This window comes from Narcine bancroftii, chromosome 5 (genome assembly GCF_036971445.1).
Source record: "Narcine bancroftii isolate sNarBan1 chromosome 5, sNarBan1.hap1, whole genome shotgun sequence".
Taxonomy (NCBI): domain Eukaryota; kingdom Metazoa; phylum Chordata; class Chondrichthyes; order Torpediniformes; family Narcinidae; genus Narcine; species Narcine bancroftii.
Window position 1 is genome coordinate 91,498,756 of NC_091473.1, and position 15,341 is coordinate 91,514,096.

Genomic DNA, 15,341 nt, shown 5'->3' on the forward strand with positions numbered 1-15,341 from the left:
TATGTGCTTGGCAAAATTATAAAGTGTGTTTGATTGCAAGGCATGTTTTATACTGTAGTTTCATTCTAACTTCCTACCACATCTTGCAGACTTTCCAGCAGTACCCGCTAATCGTCATAAAGATGTTCAGCACAGAAAGGCGCCTTGGCCAAGTACATTCATGTCGACCAATATGCCTCCCTGCACTAACTCCATTTTCCTGCATTTGGCATATACTTTGATTCCTTTCCTATCAGTACATCTGTGCAAATGTATTTTTAATGCTGTGATTGTATGTAGCTCAACTCCCTCCTCCAGCAGCTTGTTCCATATATCCACTGCACTCTCTATGTGTAATAACGTCCCTAAGCTAAGTTTTAAATATTTCCCCTCACCTTAAATTGATGGCCTCTAGTTTTAGACTCCCTCTCTGTGGCCATAGACTGTGACTATCTGCCCTATCTATGCCATTCATAATTTTATAAGCCTCTTATAAGGTCACCCCTCAGCCTCCTGTTGGACCCCTCCTCCATCATGCCTGATTGAGTAACTATATCTCTCCTTCCCTCAGTCAAGTGCGGAGATTGTTCTCATAATCCCTGGTGCTGATCCATGCTCTCAGCTCAAAAGTCTTACCTGCATGGTTCCTTACATTTAAGTAAATACTGTTAAGTCTACCAGTCCACTTACTCTGCCCACTAGGCTTGGCTACTCCATTTACTACTTATGCTCTGCTCTCTACATTTGGGCAATCAAGGGTCTAGGTAATGCCTATTGTGGTGTTCTTCCTCTTTCCAGTCCTGCAATTTGTGAATGCAACACAAAGGAAGGGATTGAATCTAAGTTTTCTATGCCTTAATATTACACGAGAGAGCACAGAAACATTTCAATGGTTCAGGTTTGAATAGAAATGAAAAACAAATTCAATAAATGAGTTCAAATTCATTTGGAGGAATATGTTAGTGTTCAAGTGTTTTAAGGCAATTCATTGATGAAAAAAGACTGTTCCTCAGAAGCTATTTCTTCTGGTAGCCTGGTCTGCTGGTCTTGCATCTAATTAAATCTTTCATATTTGCAATGTTAAGTTTTGACCACAGTTTGTGAAAATTATTAGGAATATTTAATATTTAAGCTCTTTAAAATCCCAGATAAACTTCATGGACATTGAGGATTATATCCTTATGGCAAAATTGTTGTCATTGCTCAGAGGTCTCAATTGCAGCAACCATATAAATCGTGCATAATTTATTTTATTAAAACAGTTAGTTCCACTGAGCCAAACATTTATTGTGCTACCTGTTTCAAATTTACTTTTCACAAATCAAAGTGCCATCTGTTCCTACTTTCCAGACTTCCATTAAAATTATTTGGTTTATTTGCTATGTTTAGTTTTTTTTAGTTTGTGATTTATCCTCTTGAATCCTCTCTTAATTTTAAAACAGTTATTAATTTTCTCTTAACTTTTAGCACCATTCTTGCATTTTTTTACACTTTCATTCATTTTGTGTTTTTAAAAATTGAATAAAGCACAATTCCACCCATTGTTTAACCAGTGCATTGTCAAGTTTTGGCATATTTCAAGTAAGTTTGCAAGCAGTTGTGATAAATCCCAGAAAACTAAATCAATTTAGGAACTTCTTTGCTGCACTGACATTGAAAATGATGTATCTAAGTTGTGCTGTACATTTCATAACCCCTGAAGTAGTTTGCAAACAATTAAGGATGTACATCATGAAAGAGTTGCAGCTTGCTATCCTTATGCCAGTTTACTTCCCTTCATTGTACTTGTTACAACTATTTTTAATGATTTTTATTTGCTGAGCTTCACAGAACTTATCAAAATCTTTTATTTTCTCCTTTGTTTAAGAGCTAATTTGAAAATTTGACATGCTTATTTTTGTTTTTGATATCCATGTCAATGATGTAGTTTGGAAACAACAGTGGTTCAAGCTTTCACCTGCACTCAATGCCTGATTCCAAACTGATAGTACACTGCTGGGTGATTACTGAGTAGTGATCTTGATTTAGATTTTGGGTGATTGGTATAAATTGCTCCAGCTGTGAGCTTGCTGATACTTATGCCATCTGGGATTATCTGGTAATTGTTACCATGCAATTTGACGTGCCTTCTGATGAAGATCACTTTAATCTGAGATTATCAGTACAGAAACAACTGCATTTATTTTCCCAAAATAATTGCCTGTCTGAATTCTGATGGATGGATCAGATTCTCCACATCATTTTGGATGCTTGTTCCATTCCTTGAGTGGTCATGCGCTAGGAGCTCCCAAGAAGTTGGTAAAAATATTACAGTTTTCAAGGGGGCTTTGAGAACCCCCCCCCAAAGCTTTCCTTCTCCATCAGGTAATCTTCTCCCTTGCTAGAACCTGGAATAGGGAGTCTGGTGTTCAGCAAGAAAAGTTTTGGCCTGCCAGTGGAGCCAATTTATAATAATTTGTGATGCACTCGCAGGGGATATTAACTTGGGAGAGGATGTTTAGTTTGGTTATTTTTTCAGTGGATGGAAGAATTTCATGGAGGATGCATAGGTGGAGTCTTTCCAGTATAAATATTTTCTTGAGCTGTCTCATGTAGGTAGTCCTGTTCTCAGAAGCATAAATGAGGGCAGATCATCACTACCTCGTAGATCCTCAATTTTGTGCCAAATTTTCTGGTATTACTGTTCATGACGTTCTCTTGATCCTCATGTTCATCAATGATTTCAGGGAGGTGAACTCCAAGCTTTCATATAGTGCAGGAAATTTCCATGCAAGGGATTAGGTGGTAAGTTCTGCTTCGATCCCTTTTGAATGTTTTCCTTCTGTGCTGTCCCCTCTATTATAATGGACAGCCTTTGACTGCATTTTATCTATTTTTTTCCTCTCATTCTTTCTCCGAGACGGAGAAAGAACAGAGTTAACCATATCCTTGCCTTCTTCCCCACCAACCTGTGCATTCAACAAATTATCTTTGCAATTTCTTCCAGCTTCAAGAAGGTTCCATCACAAGATGTGTACTCTCCTCCCACCCCCTTTCACCATTTCAAAGGGATTGCTCCATTGCGACTTCCAGGTTGACCTTTCTATTCTGACAATCAAACCCACCCCTCTCCCCTCTTGAGGTTTTATCCTGTCAATGGTGATATTTAACATATTCTCACTTCCACCTTTGCCTTTCTGTGGTCCTGACTGAGAACGTCCCAGCAGGCCGGATCACAGTGTGGTGTGGTTGCTGCAGAGAAGTGGATTGGAGGTCAATTCACAGGACCATAAAAGTGGCAGAGAGGATCACTGGAGTCTCCCGCTCCCATCGAAGTGATCTACTGGGATCATTTTCGGAGAGGGCACACAAAATCATTGAGGACCCCCTTCCACCCTGCACACAACATTTTGCAGCTACTTCTGTCAGGGAATAGATATAGGAGTATCTGACCCAGCACCACCAGGCTGACCAACAGGTATTTCCTATGGGCAGTGAAAATGCTGAATGACCAAAGGAGCTGGTCACACGAACCATCCGAGACTCTCATCTGTTCAAAAAAAATCTTTATTTTTATAAATATAACAGCACTTGTTGTTCAACATGTCTGTCAAAGCTAAAAAATACCATGAGTGGAAATGAAAAGAAACACTCCTATGAATGAGGAAGCTTTCTGTGCTTTTACATGTTTGTCTTTGGATTTGCATATAATTTGAAATTTGGTCTCTTGCAATCCTGATCTTTGGATTGGGAGTGTGTTCATCTGCAAAGAAGGATGTTTGCTGTTTTGTTTAGGGTGGAATAAGGGAGTTGCCTGGAGCTGTTTCATTTGTCTTTTAAATTTATAATACTTTAAAGGGGTGAATTTTGCAGGTTTAAATTATAAATTGAGGTCTCTTTAGTTGTAAAATACATTTTGCATTCTTTTAAAACCTGTCATTACCCCAGAGAAAACCAAGTCCTTGGGTTGTTTTCTTGTTCTTGCTTATAATCTGACCATGCATTTAGAATTTAATAGGTGTTGGTGGAGCCTGTGATGGTGTTGTTTTCTCTGAGACTTTAATTAGTATTGTACTTCAGTAATGTATGTAACTGAGATATGTACAGTGCCTTCCATAATGTTTGAGACAAGAACTCTTTCTTTATTTGCCCCTGTACTCCACAGTTTTAAATTTGTAATCAAAATTCACATGAAATTAAAATGCACATTCCAGATTTTATTCAAGATTATTTGTACACATTTTGGTTTGACCATGTAGAATTACAGGATGTTTTATACATAGCCCCCTCATTTCAGGGCACCATAATGTTTGGGTCATTTGGCTTCACAGGTGTTTGTGATTCTTTGCTTCATTGATGCAGGTATAAGAGAGTTAGGCTTACTTCTAAGCCTTTGATCACCTTTGGAGTCTGTAGTTGCAATTTTTCTACGTGAGGACCAGAGTGTGCCAGTGAAAATCAAAGAAACAATTATGAGGCTGAAAAACAAGAATAAACCAGTCAGAGACCTCCTCCAAAAATCGGAGTAATCAACATCCACTGACTTGCTTTTGCCCGGTTCATTACTTCCTCAAAGAACTCTAACAGATTTATCAGGAAAGGTCTCCCTGAAGGAAACCAAGGTGTTTTTGTCTATTTTCCTTGTATTTTCAAGTACTATAAAACCTCATCCTTTATAATGGACATGAATCTTGCCAACCACTGAAATTAGGCCAACCAGCCTATAATTTCATGTCTTTTGCCTCTTCTTTCTTAAGAGTGGAGTGACATTTACAATTTTCCAATCCTCTGGAATCATTCCAGACTCTAGTGACTTCAAAGTCTTTTCATTTACCTATTTCAGATTCTGGGGTGTAGTTCTTCTGATTTAGGTTACTTGAGGACAATTTCTGCCCCTGACTCTCAAATTTCTGGCATGTCAGCCTGGAGGATGGCTACAGGAGTGGATCTAAAACTTAAAACTTACCTTTCAGACAGCAGCCCTAAAAGGCTACTCCAGCGTCACATTCATATTGAGAGGCACCTCATAGCATCCTCTGGACCCGATGGAGGTGGGGTATCTGGTGTCATAACCGCCCGTATAAATTTGCAGCAGAGCAATGGCTGTCTTCCCTACCCATAATCCCCACGCAGCTGGAATGCTCTGTGTTTCCCAGAACATTTCCAGCTGCATGGAGGATTATGGGTAGGAAAGACGGCCATTGCTCTGCTGCGTTTTGAGCCGCAGAGAGCTGTCATGAATGCCGAAGCAGCCCAGTGAGGCTGTCAAAGCCACCACTGGTCCCTGCTGCCTGACGGCTCCCGCCCGCCACCCCTACTTTGAGGGGGGCATGGAGAGAGAAGGGTGAGTGGGGAGATGGGTTGCGGGCTGACGGCGTCATCAGCCCGCCACCAACCAGCTACTTGCAGTGGCTGTACTTTCAGGTCAGGTGGAGGAGCACTGTGTTCCATCGATTATCCTTCCTCCAGAAGGGTTGGAATTGTCGCTTCAGAGCTGGCCACGGCATATTCAGAAAGGTACATCTATAGGTGTGAGGGCAAAGAACCTCAGTCTTTACAGATTGGTGTTTTCCCCGCTTGAAAGTGGAGTGAAGACTGACAAAAAATAGATATTCAGTTCATCTGCCATTTCTTTATTCCTCATTATCTCTTTTCTAGTGTAATTTTACAGTGGTCCGATCTCTCTTGTACTCTGTATATCTGAAAAACTCTTTTCGTATCCTCTTTTATATTACTGGCCAGCTTACCTTCATATTTCATTTTTTCTCCCCTTACTGCTGTTTTTCATTGCCTTCTGTTGGTTTTTAAAATACTCCCCACTAATTTTCGGAAGATGGTTGGTATATTCTCTTGTTTTAATGCTGTCTTTGCCTTCCCCTTGTCAGCCACGGTAGCCTCACCCTCCCTTTAAAATGCTGCTGCTTCTTTGGGATGAATCTATCTTCCAAATTATTCCTAGAAACTCCTCCATTGCTGCTCCACTGCCTTTCCAATTAACTTTGATCAGTCCTTTTCAACCTTTACTCAACTGTAACACTGACACATCTGATTTTAGCTTCTCCCTCTTAAACTGCAGGGTGGATTGTATTGTGATAACTGCCTCCTGTTGGTTCTTTTATTTCAAGCTGCCTAACCAAATCCTGTTCATTGCGAGTCATCAAATCCAGAATTGCCTTTCCCTTAGTGGTTTTAACCACAAGCTGCTCTGAAAAGCTGTCTTGCAGACATTCCACAAATGATTTCTCTTGGGATCCAGCGTCAACCTGATTTTCCCAGTCTACCTGCACATTGATGACCCCCGTGACCACTGTAACACTGCTTTTTATACATGGCTTCTCTGACTTTCTGTTTTATTTTACACCTTACATCCTAGCTGCTATTTGGAGGCTTGTATATAACAAGGTTTTTGCCCTTGCAGTTTCTCAACATTATCCACAAGGAATCTTGCCACGGATTTGATTTCAATTTTTATCAACAGAGCCAAACCACTCCCTCTGCCCACATGCTTGTCTTTTTGATAGGATGTATATCCTTGGATATTTAGCTCCCAGCTGGAATCCTCCTCTGTTGTGGCCTCAACTTTATACCTAAACCTGTCAATTTTTAATTGTGCATGAAAGTTAATCTACCTTATTTCATACCCTGTGTTAGTTTAAATGCAACACCTTCAGATCTGTGTTCACCACCCTTCTCACATTGGTTGCCATATTGCCCAAGTTAAAATATTGATCCTTTTATAAACTTTCTGTCATATCTTTAATCTGGGTACTTCAGTACCCTCTCGTACACTCTCTTTGCCTTATCCCTATTCAAAGCCCAGTTATTTGCCAGAACCCTAGTCCCAGTTCAGGTGGATCTTCCTCCTTCCCCAATACTGGTGCCAATGTCCCACAAATTCAAACCCATTTCTCCTACAACAGTTTTTGAGGCCTACATGTAATTCCCTAATCTTATCAATCCTGTGCCATTTGCACGTAGCTCAGGTTGCAATCCAGCGCTCATTAACTTCTTGATTCTGCTCTTTTAATTTGGTCCTCGCTGCTCAGATCCCTTGTTCTTTTCTAGTTCTACCTATGTTATTGATGCCAACATTGACCATGACAATTGGATCTTTCCCCTCTCACTCCAAATTCCTTGCCAGCAATATAGCAACACAGCCTTTGGGATTCTCAATCCTTTGTACAGACAATAATGTTTGTTCCCCTGACTATTCTATCCCCGATAACCACTTCATTTTTCTTGCATCCCTGCCTTGAAAGGCTCCCCAAACCATGATGCCACATCAGGTCACTGACCCATTTGCAACCCCCACTCTCTGCACAGAGAGTAAGAATCTCTGACAAGCTCAAGGGCAAGACTTCTCCAGCACTATCTCTCTCTGCTTCACTAGCAGTAACACCCTCTTAACCCTGACCACAAATTGAATTTGACGATATTAATCTAATGGATGCGACTGCCTCCAGAAACACTGTTCAGGTAATATTCTCTCTCCCTTGTGTGTCACAGTGTTTGAAGCTCAGTTTCCAGGCCATCAACTTTAAAGCTGTCTGTTTTCCTATTCTCTTAGTTTAATCTTTGATTCTAAAATATTGTTTATCATTGCCCTTAAGTGCAGCTTCTTCACATTGCTGATTTTTTTTCCATAGTAAGATGAGAAAGTTCAAAGAGCTACATTGAAATTGTGATACCTTCTTCAATTAGACAAATAAAAATTGTAAATAAATTGATGTCCGATGCAGACTGAATTTGGTTCCGCTTTTGTAAGGGTTAAAATGACTTGTGAATATATTTTTGCAAGAAACCAACCGGTGGATATTGGAGTCCATGAGAATGTCTCCATAGTAACAGTTTTTGAGCCAAGGTCTCTTTCTGCATGTTTAAAATAAACAATTTAGTTTGAATTTGTTTTTGTACTGTTTCGAACCAGGGGACATGAAGATGGTCCAGATAATTCTTATTTACTGTTGAATGTTTTAACATTTTATTGCCTATTTTATTAATTGTTTTAAATATAGTTTAATTGTTTTATCAAAGTTCTTGATGCATAAAGTGAAAAACTCCATGCTACTTTAGAATGGACTTTTCATTTAACGAGTCAGAACAACATTGTCTGCATGCTGTCGAGCGATTTATAAAGGAAGATAGTGTCAGTAGCTTTGCTCTAAGATAGATTTTTCTGTTTGTTCACAAGAAACAGTTTAAGCTGTTGAGAGTTGGTGCTTTACTCTGAACCTTGCCAAACATAAATACTTAACCGTTTGGAAAGTATGCTATCATCTGAATTTAAAGTTGGCTCTGCTATCAATTGTATGCTACGCAAGTTGGAAAAACTGCACGTGTGTTCAAGCAAATGGGGAATTCTGTTGTATAACAAATCAGTCTTCATTAAGTTTGTTGAAGTTACAGAAAAGTACAGTACTTGTTATTGTTTGCTCTTGCCTTTTTGCACAGTTTGTGCTTCTCCAGTTTTTATTTGCTGAAGCTGTTAACTTAGATTGGGGGTTGCAATTTGTAGATGAATCTCAAAGGTTAGCGCAACATCATTACAGCGCCAGCTATCAGGATCAGGGTTCAAATCCCGCGCTCTCTGTAAGGAGTTTGTACGTTCTCCCCATGTCTGTGTGGGTTTTTGCCACACGCTCAGGTTTTCTCGCACCATTCAAGACATACCGGTGGTTGTAGGCCAATTGGGTGTAATTGGGCATGGGCTCATGGGTTGGAAGGGCCTGTTACCATGCTGTGTATCTAAATTTAAAGTGGTTAAGTTTTATGAGTGTAACGAATTCTGTAGAGCTATTCAAACCTTTGGAAAAAGTTTGTGTGTCCTTGTCCAATGTCTAGCATTTTCTAACAAGACAACAAACCTCATTTAATGGTTTGGCTAAGACCATCTAAATGAGCATTAACCAGGATGCTAAATGGTTAATTTGCCTGTTTAGGAATTTGGGAAGCATTGCAAAAATAGCTTGAAATGATTATAGGAGTTTGAACCATATGTTCAGACTTGCACATTAAATCAAGGGCAGACAGAAATATCTTGTTAAAGGTACATATCTTTTGATGAATTTGAATGTTTTGAAGTGTTGAACTGAGAGCAAATGTGTAAATTTACTTTTGGAGACATCTGATAAGATATTTCAAAAGAGATTTTTATTTCAAAAGAGTATTTATAAATATGGCGCAAAGGGAATTTTGCAATATGACAGCAAATTGATTGGTGGATGAGAAACAAAGAATGTGTTGGGCAATAGTTTTGAAGAAGAGGCAAAGTGAATGAAATGAAATGGGGAAAAAAAAATTGTTGTTCACAAAGGCATGAGTGCATGTAGATGAAGACAAAGACAAAGCATTTTACATATTAGAACAGAAGCAGAGAATGCCAGGTAAACTGGTGCAAAATATTGCTTTAACCATGGTTCAGAGCCCTGCATACAGGTCTGGATATTTCACAAAACAAACTGCTGGAGAAGTTCAGCAGACCAGGCAGCATCCATGGGTGGGGGGGAAAGGAAGGAATGGATATTTGGGTTTTCAGGTTTCAACCTGAAGTCCTGCAATATGGTTTCTACCAAAACATTGTGTCCATTTCCTGTTGCTGAGTTCCAACAGCAATTTTTTTTTGTTGCTCTAGACTCTTGTTTCTTCATGAAAGACAAAGCTTCAAACTACAGAGAGAGTCCATATACATTTGCAACCCTGATGTTTATGAGAAGAAAACAAGAGGTATAGGATTATTACCATCAAAATAGAGAACTCAAAGTGGAAATTTAAAAGATTTTTAGAAGGAATGGTAAAGAATAGGATGAAGCTTTTCTTTTTAATTGGAAAACTCATGAAAAAAAAAGTCTTTGTTGAGAATGTTGTGCAATGAAAAAGGTTGGAGGTAAAATTAATTTTGAAGTGTTTTGGCAAAGAACCAAGACAAGCACAATAAGGTTTCACTCTTCATTCCCTGCTGTAAGTAATGGTTGTGTGTTTTAGAAGATGGAGGAGGTATTTACGATTAAATCATCATGTCTCTCTGCAGTATTTTGGTTACAATTGTAGGTTGAAGATAACCCTATAATACTCTCCTCAAATCAATGAAAATTGCTTCCAAATCACACCATAAAACCTTCCAATCTACTCCTCCGGAAACACTGTTCCAGTGGATAAAACCTAAATATATTCAGGGTTCTGACGCCATTCTGGTAAATCTGCTTGTGTGCTTGGGTCTCTTGAAACACTTATGCCACTTCATTGTTTGTTCAGCCAGAATGAACTATTTTGGCACAACTGTCACATGATCATCAGATTTGAGGTGAAACCTATACAAATAAATCCTGATTTTTTTTTAAAGAAATTTTATTTGTTGTCTTTTTGTTGTATACACATACAGCTGCTCATTCAGATCTTTTATCGCCATTTATCTTTAATCTTTTTTTACACAGCCTCTGCGTTCTGGGAAATTATTCCCAAATTCCTGGTTCTATGTAAAAAGATCAGAACGGAAATGAGTGACTCATTCCTGTTCTGAAATTTTACCTGCAGCATCCCTAGACATTACTGCGGACTGCCTGCAGTCTAAACTGAACTGCAGGTGATCTGTAACAATGGGCTAGTGAATAGGACGCTGTGACCTTGTATGTCGCACATAGGGTATACGTCACGGTTGACGTCGACCCACGTCTAGCCACAGGTCGTTACAGTGCGAACGGCCTCTCCGGAAGGTAGATGTGATAATTACTGAAGGAAAAATTCAATCAGTTGGATGTAAAAAAAAAAATTTTTGACTGATCCACAGTTCAGCGTTTTTAATTTGTCTTGTCTTAAGTTTTAACAAACTGATGTTGGAATAGGAAAATGTTATGCACCATACATGTGATTTGTAAAAAAAAGCAGTGAGGTAGTCTCTTCTGCTTCAGTAGGCAGCAAATTCCATAGGTTCATCACCTTCTGGGAAAAGCAGTTCCTCCTCATCTCCTTCCTAAATCTACTATCCAGGATCTTGAGGCTTTGTCCCCTCATTCTAGTCTCCCCTACCAGTCTAAACAACCTACTTATCTCTATATTTTCTATGCCCTTCAGAATTTTATACGTTTCTGTAAGATCCCATCTAAATTCTAGTGAGTGCAGTCCCAAGTGACTCGATCTCTCCTCATAGGCTAACTCCCTTATCTCTGGAAATAACCTGGTGAACTTCCTCTTGATTGCCTCCAAAGCCATCCTTCTTCAAGTAAGGAGACAAGGACTTGGAAATTGATGTGAACTGAATTGTTTGTTGAATGCACTTTTGGATTAAAATATAGAAGTAATGAGTATTATTTTTTCTTGATATGTCTGTTTTACAGTTTGTGAATGTTTTCTTGAATGGGGAGGTGCAGATTCCACCAACATGCGTATACTGTGGTGAGAGCCAAAGCCCGCAGAGTGAAAGGGTGTTGTGCTGTCTTCTATTGCACAGCATTTCTGTTGGGGGGGGGGGTGGGGGTGGGGAGGAAGTTTGTAAAGATGTAATTGGGTACATGTTCAAGATGTGTGTTCTTATTTTTGGTTAGAGATGTTTAAGGAAAGTTAATTTTACTGGATTAAAGTAGTTGGGAAGAAGAGGTGTAAGATTTTGAATAACTGGACTTTGGTGAAATGGCTATGGTTAATACATTTTAAAAAAAATTTGCAAGTTATTTTAACAAAATCTAGTAAAAGTAAGTTGATAATTGTGTAGGTCCATAAATGGAAGAAGATAAAGCTGTACATTATTGAAATGATTAGATATGGAGTAAGAATAAATAACCCTCTTATATTTTGAAAATATGGAGCCTATATTTGTGAAATGATGTTTAATACAATGATGATAAGAGATATAATGTAATCTGACAACATGATGCTGTAATTTAAAATTTTTGTTTTGTATTTATGAAATTCTTACTGACGCTCCTTGGATTTGCTAAAGTAAAAAAAAAAATAGATTCTTCCAGTTTGGATGATAGTTCTAAGACAGGGGCGTCAAACTCAAATTCACGGAGGGCCAAAATTAAAAACTTGGACTAAGTCGAGGGCCGAACTAAATATTTATTGAAAATTTTCAACAACATCTGCATGTTTTCTCTTCTTTCAACATATGTAATGTTAAACTTTTTCTTATTAAAATAAATGTTTAATAATAGTTTTGGATAAACTCTTTCCAGAAGCATTAGCAAATGAGAAATAAAATATTCAATCAATAATATTTCTCTATAGAGGATTTGTCAAATGTTGCTAGTGTGCTGTCGAATAGTAAAATCTGAGGGCTATTGAGAATGTGGGAGAATAACATGATTCCTGAAACAATCCAATGGGTGACTGATTGTGGGCATGAACTCTAGCAGGGTTATTTGCCATGCCCTTTTTCCATTGGTACAGATATCCTTTGATTTGCACACTTTTCAAGTTTTATGCCTAATGAGCTTGTATCCAGGTGCAGGACCATTTTTAACCAGGAATATATTGATCACTGTGACATGAAACTGTTGGAAGATCGTTTTATCCTGAGATTAAAGTTCATAATCCTTACTCAGGCCTGTGTGCGGGAGGACGGGGTTTGTGGGCAATCGGGTTGGACAACGACAGTGCGGGGGCATCGGCTCTCACTGCAGGGCGGCATCTCGGCGGATCAGCAGCCCCGTCACCGTGAGTCGCAGGTCGGCATGCGGTAGGGAGGGGGAGTGGGCAACGGTCCTGGCGAGGTCAGGCCCGAGGCCTCCGGTTCCAGGCACTGGGAAGCGGCCTTGGCTTCCCCTGACACTGGCCAGGCCCAAAAACCAGAGTGCACGGTGAGACCCTGCAACGTAAACAGAGGAGGTGGGGGCAATTAGCGGGCTGACGCCAATGCATTCTGGGATTTGTTGTATTACTGTGCATGCGCTATACTGGCGCGGCGGCCAGCGAGCCACCTCTAATACATTTTTATAATGATCTTGCGGGCCAAATATAATTATATCGCGGGCCAAATTTGGCCCGTGGGCCAGAGTTTGACATGTGTGTTCTAAGACATTCTTTTTCTATTTTTCTTTCTGTGTTCTTTTTTGATTTTTTTGGAGGAGTGTGATTTTTTTATCTTTTGTATTTGAGGGGAGGGAATAGGTAGATTAGATTTGAGTTTTAAAAGTTATTATGTAACATTATATATCAATATACTGTATCGGCTGCTACAACACAGAAAACACCACTGGACTTGGTGGGATTTCCAGTAGAACTGTTTATTTGAATTTTGCACGCACCCCTTTAAGGCCAGCAGGAGTTCCGCCCCGCGCAGCATTGACATCATGTTGCCTGGGTTGTGAGCTGTGGCCTAAACCATGAGGTAATGAGCAAGCCCTGACGGCGCCATCTTCTGCAGCTGCCCTGCCAGCACGGCGGTACAAATGGGGCCAGTTTGCTCACAGAGATGTGAGCCGCCACACAACCCCCCCCCCCAAACCGGCTTACACGCCTTGCCTCTTGGGTGGCCGGCCCCTCCTTTTAGGTTGTGTCGTCTGCATGGGTTGGTCTAAGTCCATGTGCGCTGGTTTCAGTTGGTCAACTGTGAATAGTTCCTCCCTGCCCCCAAAGTGCAGAGTGAAAGTCTTTCCCGATCGATTGAGGACTTTGTACAGGCCCTCATACGGGCATTGCAAGGGGGTCAGGTGTGGGCAACGCCGGACGAACACGAACTCTGTTGAGGTCAGCTCTTCGGGAATATTCGCCGGGTGCTTGCCATGGTGGGTCGGTGGTGGGGGTGCCAGTGAGGTGAGTCTGTTGTGGAGGTCTGCGAGAAGGGTCAGGGTGTCACCTCCGAATTCAGCGCCTGCTCTGAAAACTCCCCTGGTAGCGACAGTGGTGCACCATAGACAAGTTCCATGGACGAAGCCTAGAGATATTCTTTCGGAGCCGATCGAATGCCAAGCAGGACCCACAGCAGCTCGTCTGTCCAATTGGATCCTTTTAGCCACGCCATGAGAGCCACCTTGAGGTGCCGGTGGAAACAATCTACGTGCCCATTCACTTGGGGATGATAAGCCATAGTGTGGTTGAGCTTGATTCCCAAGCAGTTTGCCAGATGCGTCCAGAGGGCAGAAGCGAACTGGGCGCCCCTGTCGCTGGTCATGTGGGCTGGAATGCCGAAACAGGTGATCCAATTAGCGAGCAAGGCTTTTGCGCAGGACTCGGCGGAAATGTCCTTGATGGGAATGGCTTCTGGCCACCTCGTCATCTGGTCGATCACAGTCAGGAGGTAGCGGCGTCCCTGGAGACTGGTAGGGGGCTCACTATGTCGATGTGGATATGGTCAAACCTCCTGGCCGGCAAGTCAAAATGTTGTATTGGGTCTCTGACATAGCGCTGGACTTTGGATGCTTGGTAATGTGTGCAATTCCTTGCCATCTGGACCACTTGTTTTTTTAACCTGTGCCAGACGAAACATTACGCCACCATGTGCACTGATGTCTTGACTGAGGGGTGGGCCAGGTCGTGAATCATCCGGAACACTTTTTGTCTCCACTGCAGGGGGACTACTGGTCGTGGCGAGCCAGTCGAGACATCGCACGGTATCGTGTCGTGGGTGCCCTGCAGCTTTAGGTCCTTAATGGCGGTTCAGAAGGCATGCGTCTCTTCGTCCTTCCTCTGGGCCTGAGCTAATTGGGCGTAGTTCAGGCTAGGGGACAAGTTGTGGATAATAGGTCTTGAGAGCGTGTCGGCAATGACATTGTCCTTACCCGCTCTGTGTAAGATGTCGATGGTGAACTCCAAGATGTAGGAAAGGTGACGCTGCTGGCGCGCCAATCAGGGATCCTTAGCCATGGTGAGAGCCTGAGCGAGAGGCATGTGGTCCTTGAAAGTGGTGAACAGTCTGCCCTCCAGGAATTCGTAGAAGTGCCTGATCGAGAGGTACAAGGCCTGGAGCTCCCTGTCGAATGCACTGTACTTCGGCTCGGGTGGTTAGAGGTGCCGGCTGAAGAACGCCAGGGGATGCCACTGCCCATTGACCTTTTGCTCAAGGACGCCCCCGATGGCCGTGGCAGATGCATCCACTGAGGGTGCTGTGTGGGTGCTGGGTTGTGGGTGAGCCAGTAGGGTGGCATTAGTGAGAGCAGCCTTGGTCTGCGCGAAGGCTGTCTCAGCCTCTTTCAACCACTCGAGTGTCTTTTGTTTTGTTGAGTTCAGGACAAACAGTGGGTGCATTATGCGTGTGGCCCCTGGGATGAAGTGGTGGTAGAAGTTAACCATCCCAGTGAACTCTTGCAGGCCCTTGAGGATGTCTGGCCTGAGGAACTGTTGTATGGCCTTGATCTTGTCTTGCGACAGTGCTTCCCTATCCGCGGTGATAGTATGGCCCAGGAACTGTAGCGACTCCTTCCTGAAATGACATTTGGCCACGTTGATGATGA

General features: G+C 41.6%; 1 protein-coding gene across 4 annotated transcripts in view; it reads left to right on the forward strand.

Annotated features, from left to right (window-relative positions):
• The window catches only part of cachd1 (cache domain containing 1), a 212,497-nt gene that overhangs the window by 69,305 nt on the left and 127,851 nt on the right, over positions 1–15,341 (forward strand). The window contains exon 1 of one of the 4 annotated variants that reach the window (XM_069938341.1): positions 9,663–9,681. The exons of the other annotated variants lie outside the window; for them this stretch is intronic. Within the exon in view, the coding sequence (XP_069794442.1) occupies positions 9,664–9,681 (18 nt within the window). The 5' untranslated portion in view covers position 9,663. Of the gene's footprint in view, positions 1–9,662; positions 9,682–15,341 lie in introns of those variants that run through there. 4 annotated transcript variants of the gene reach the window in all.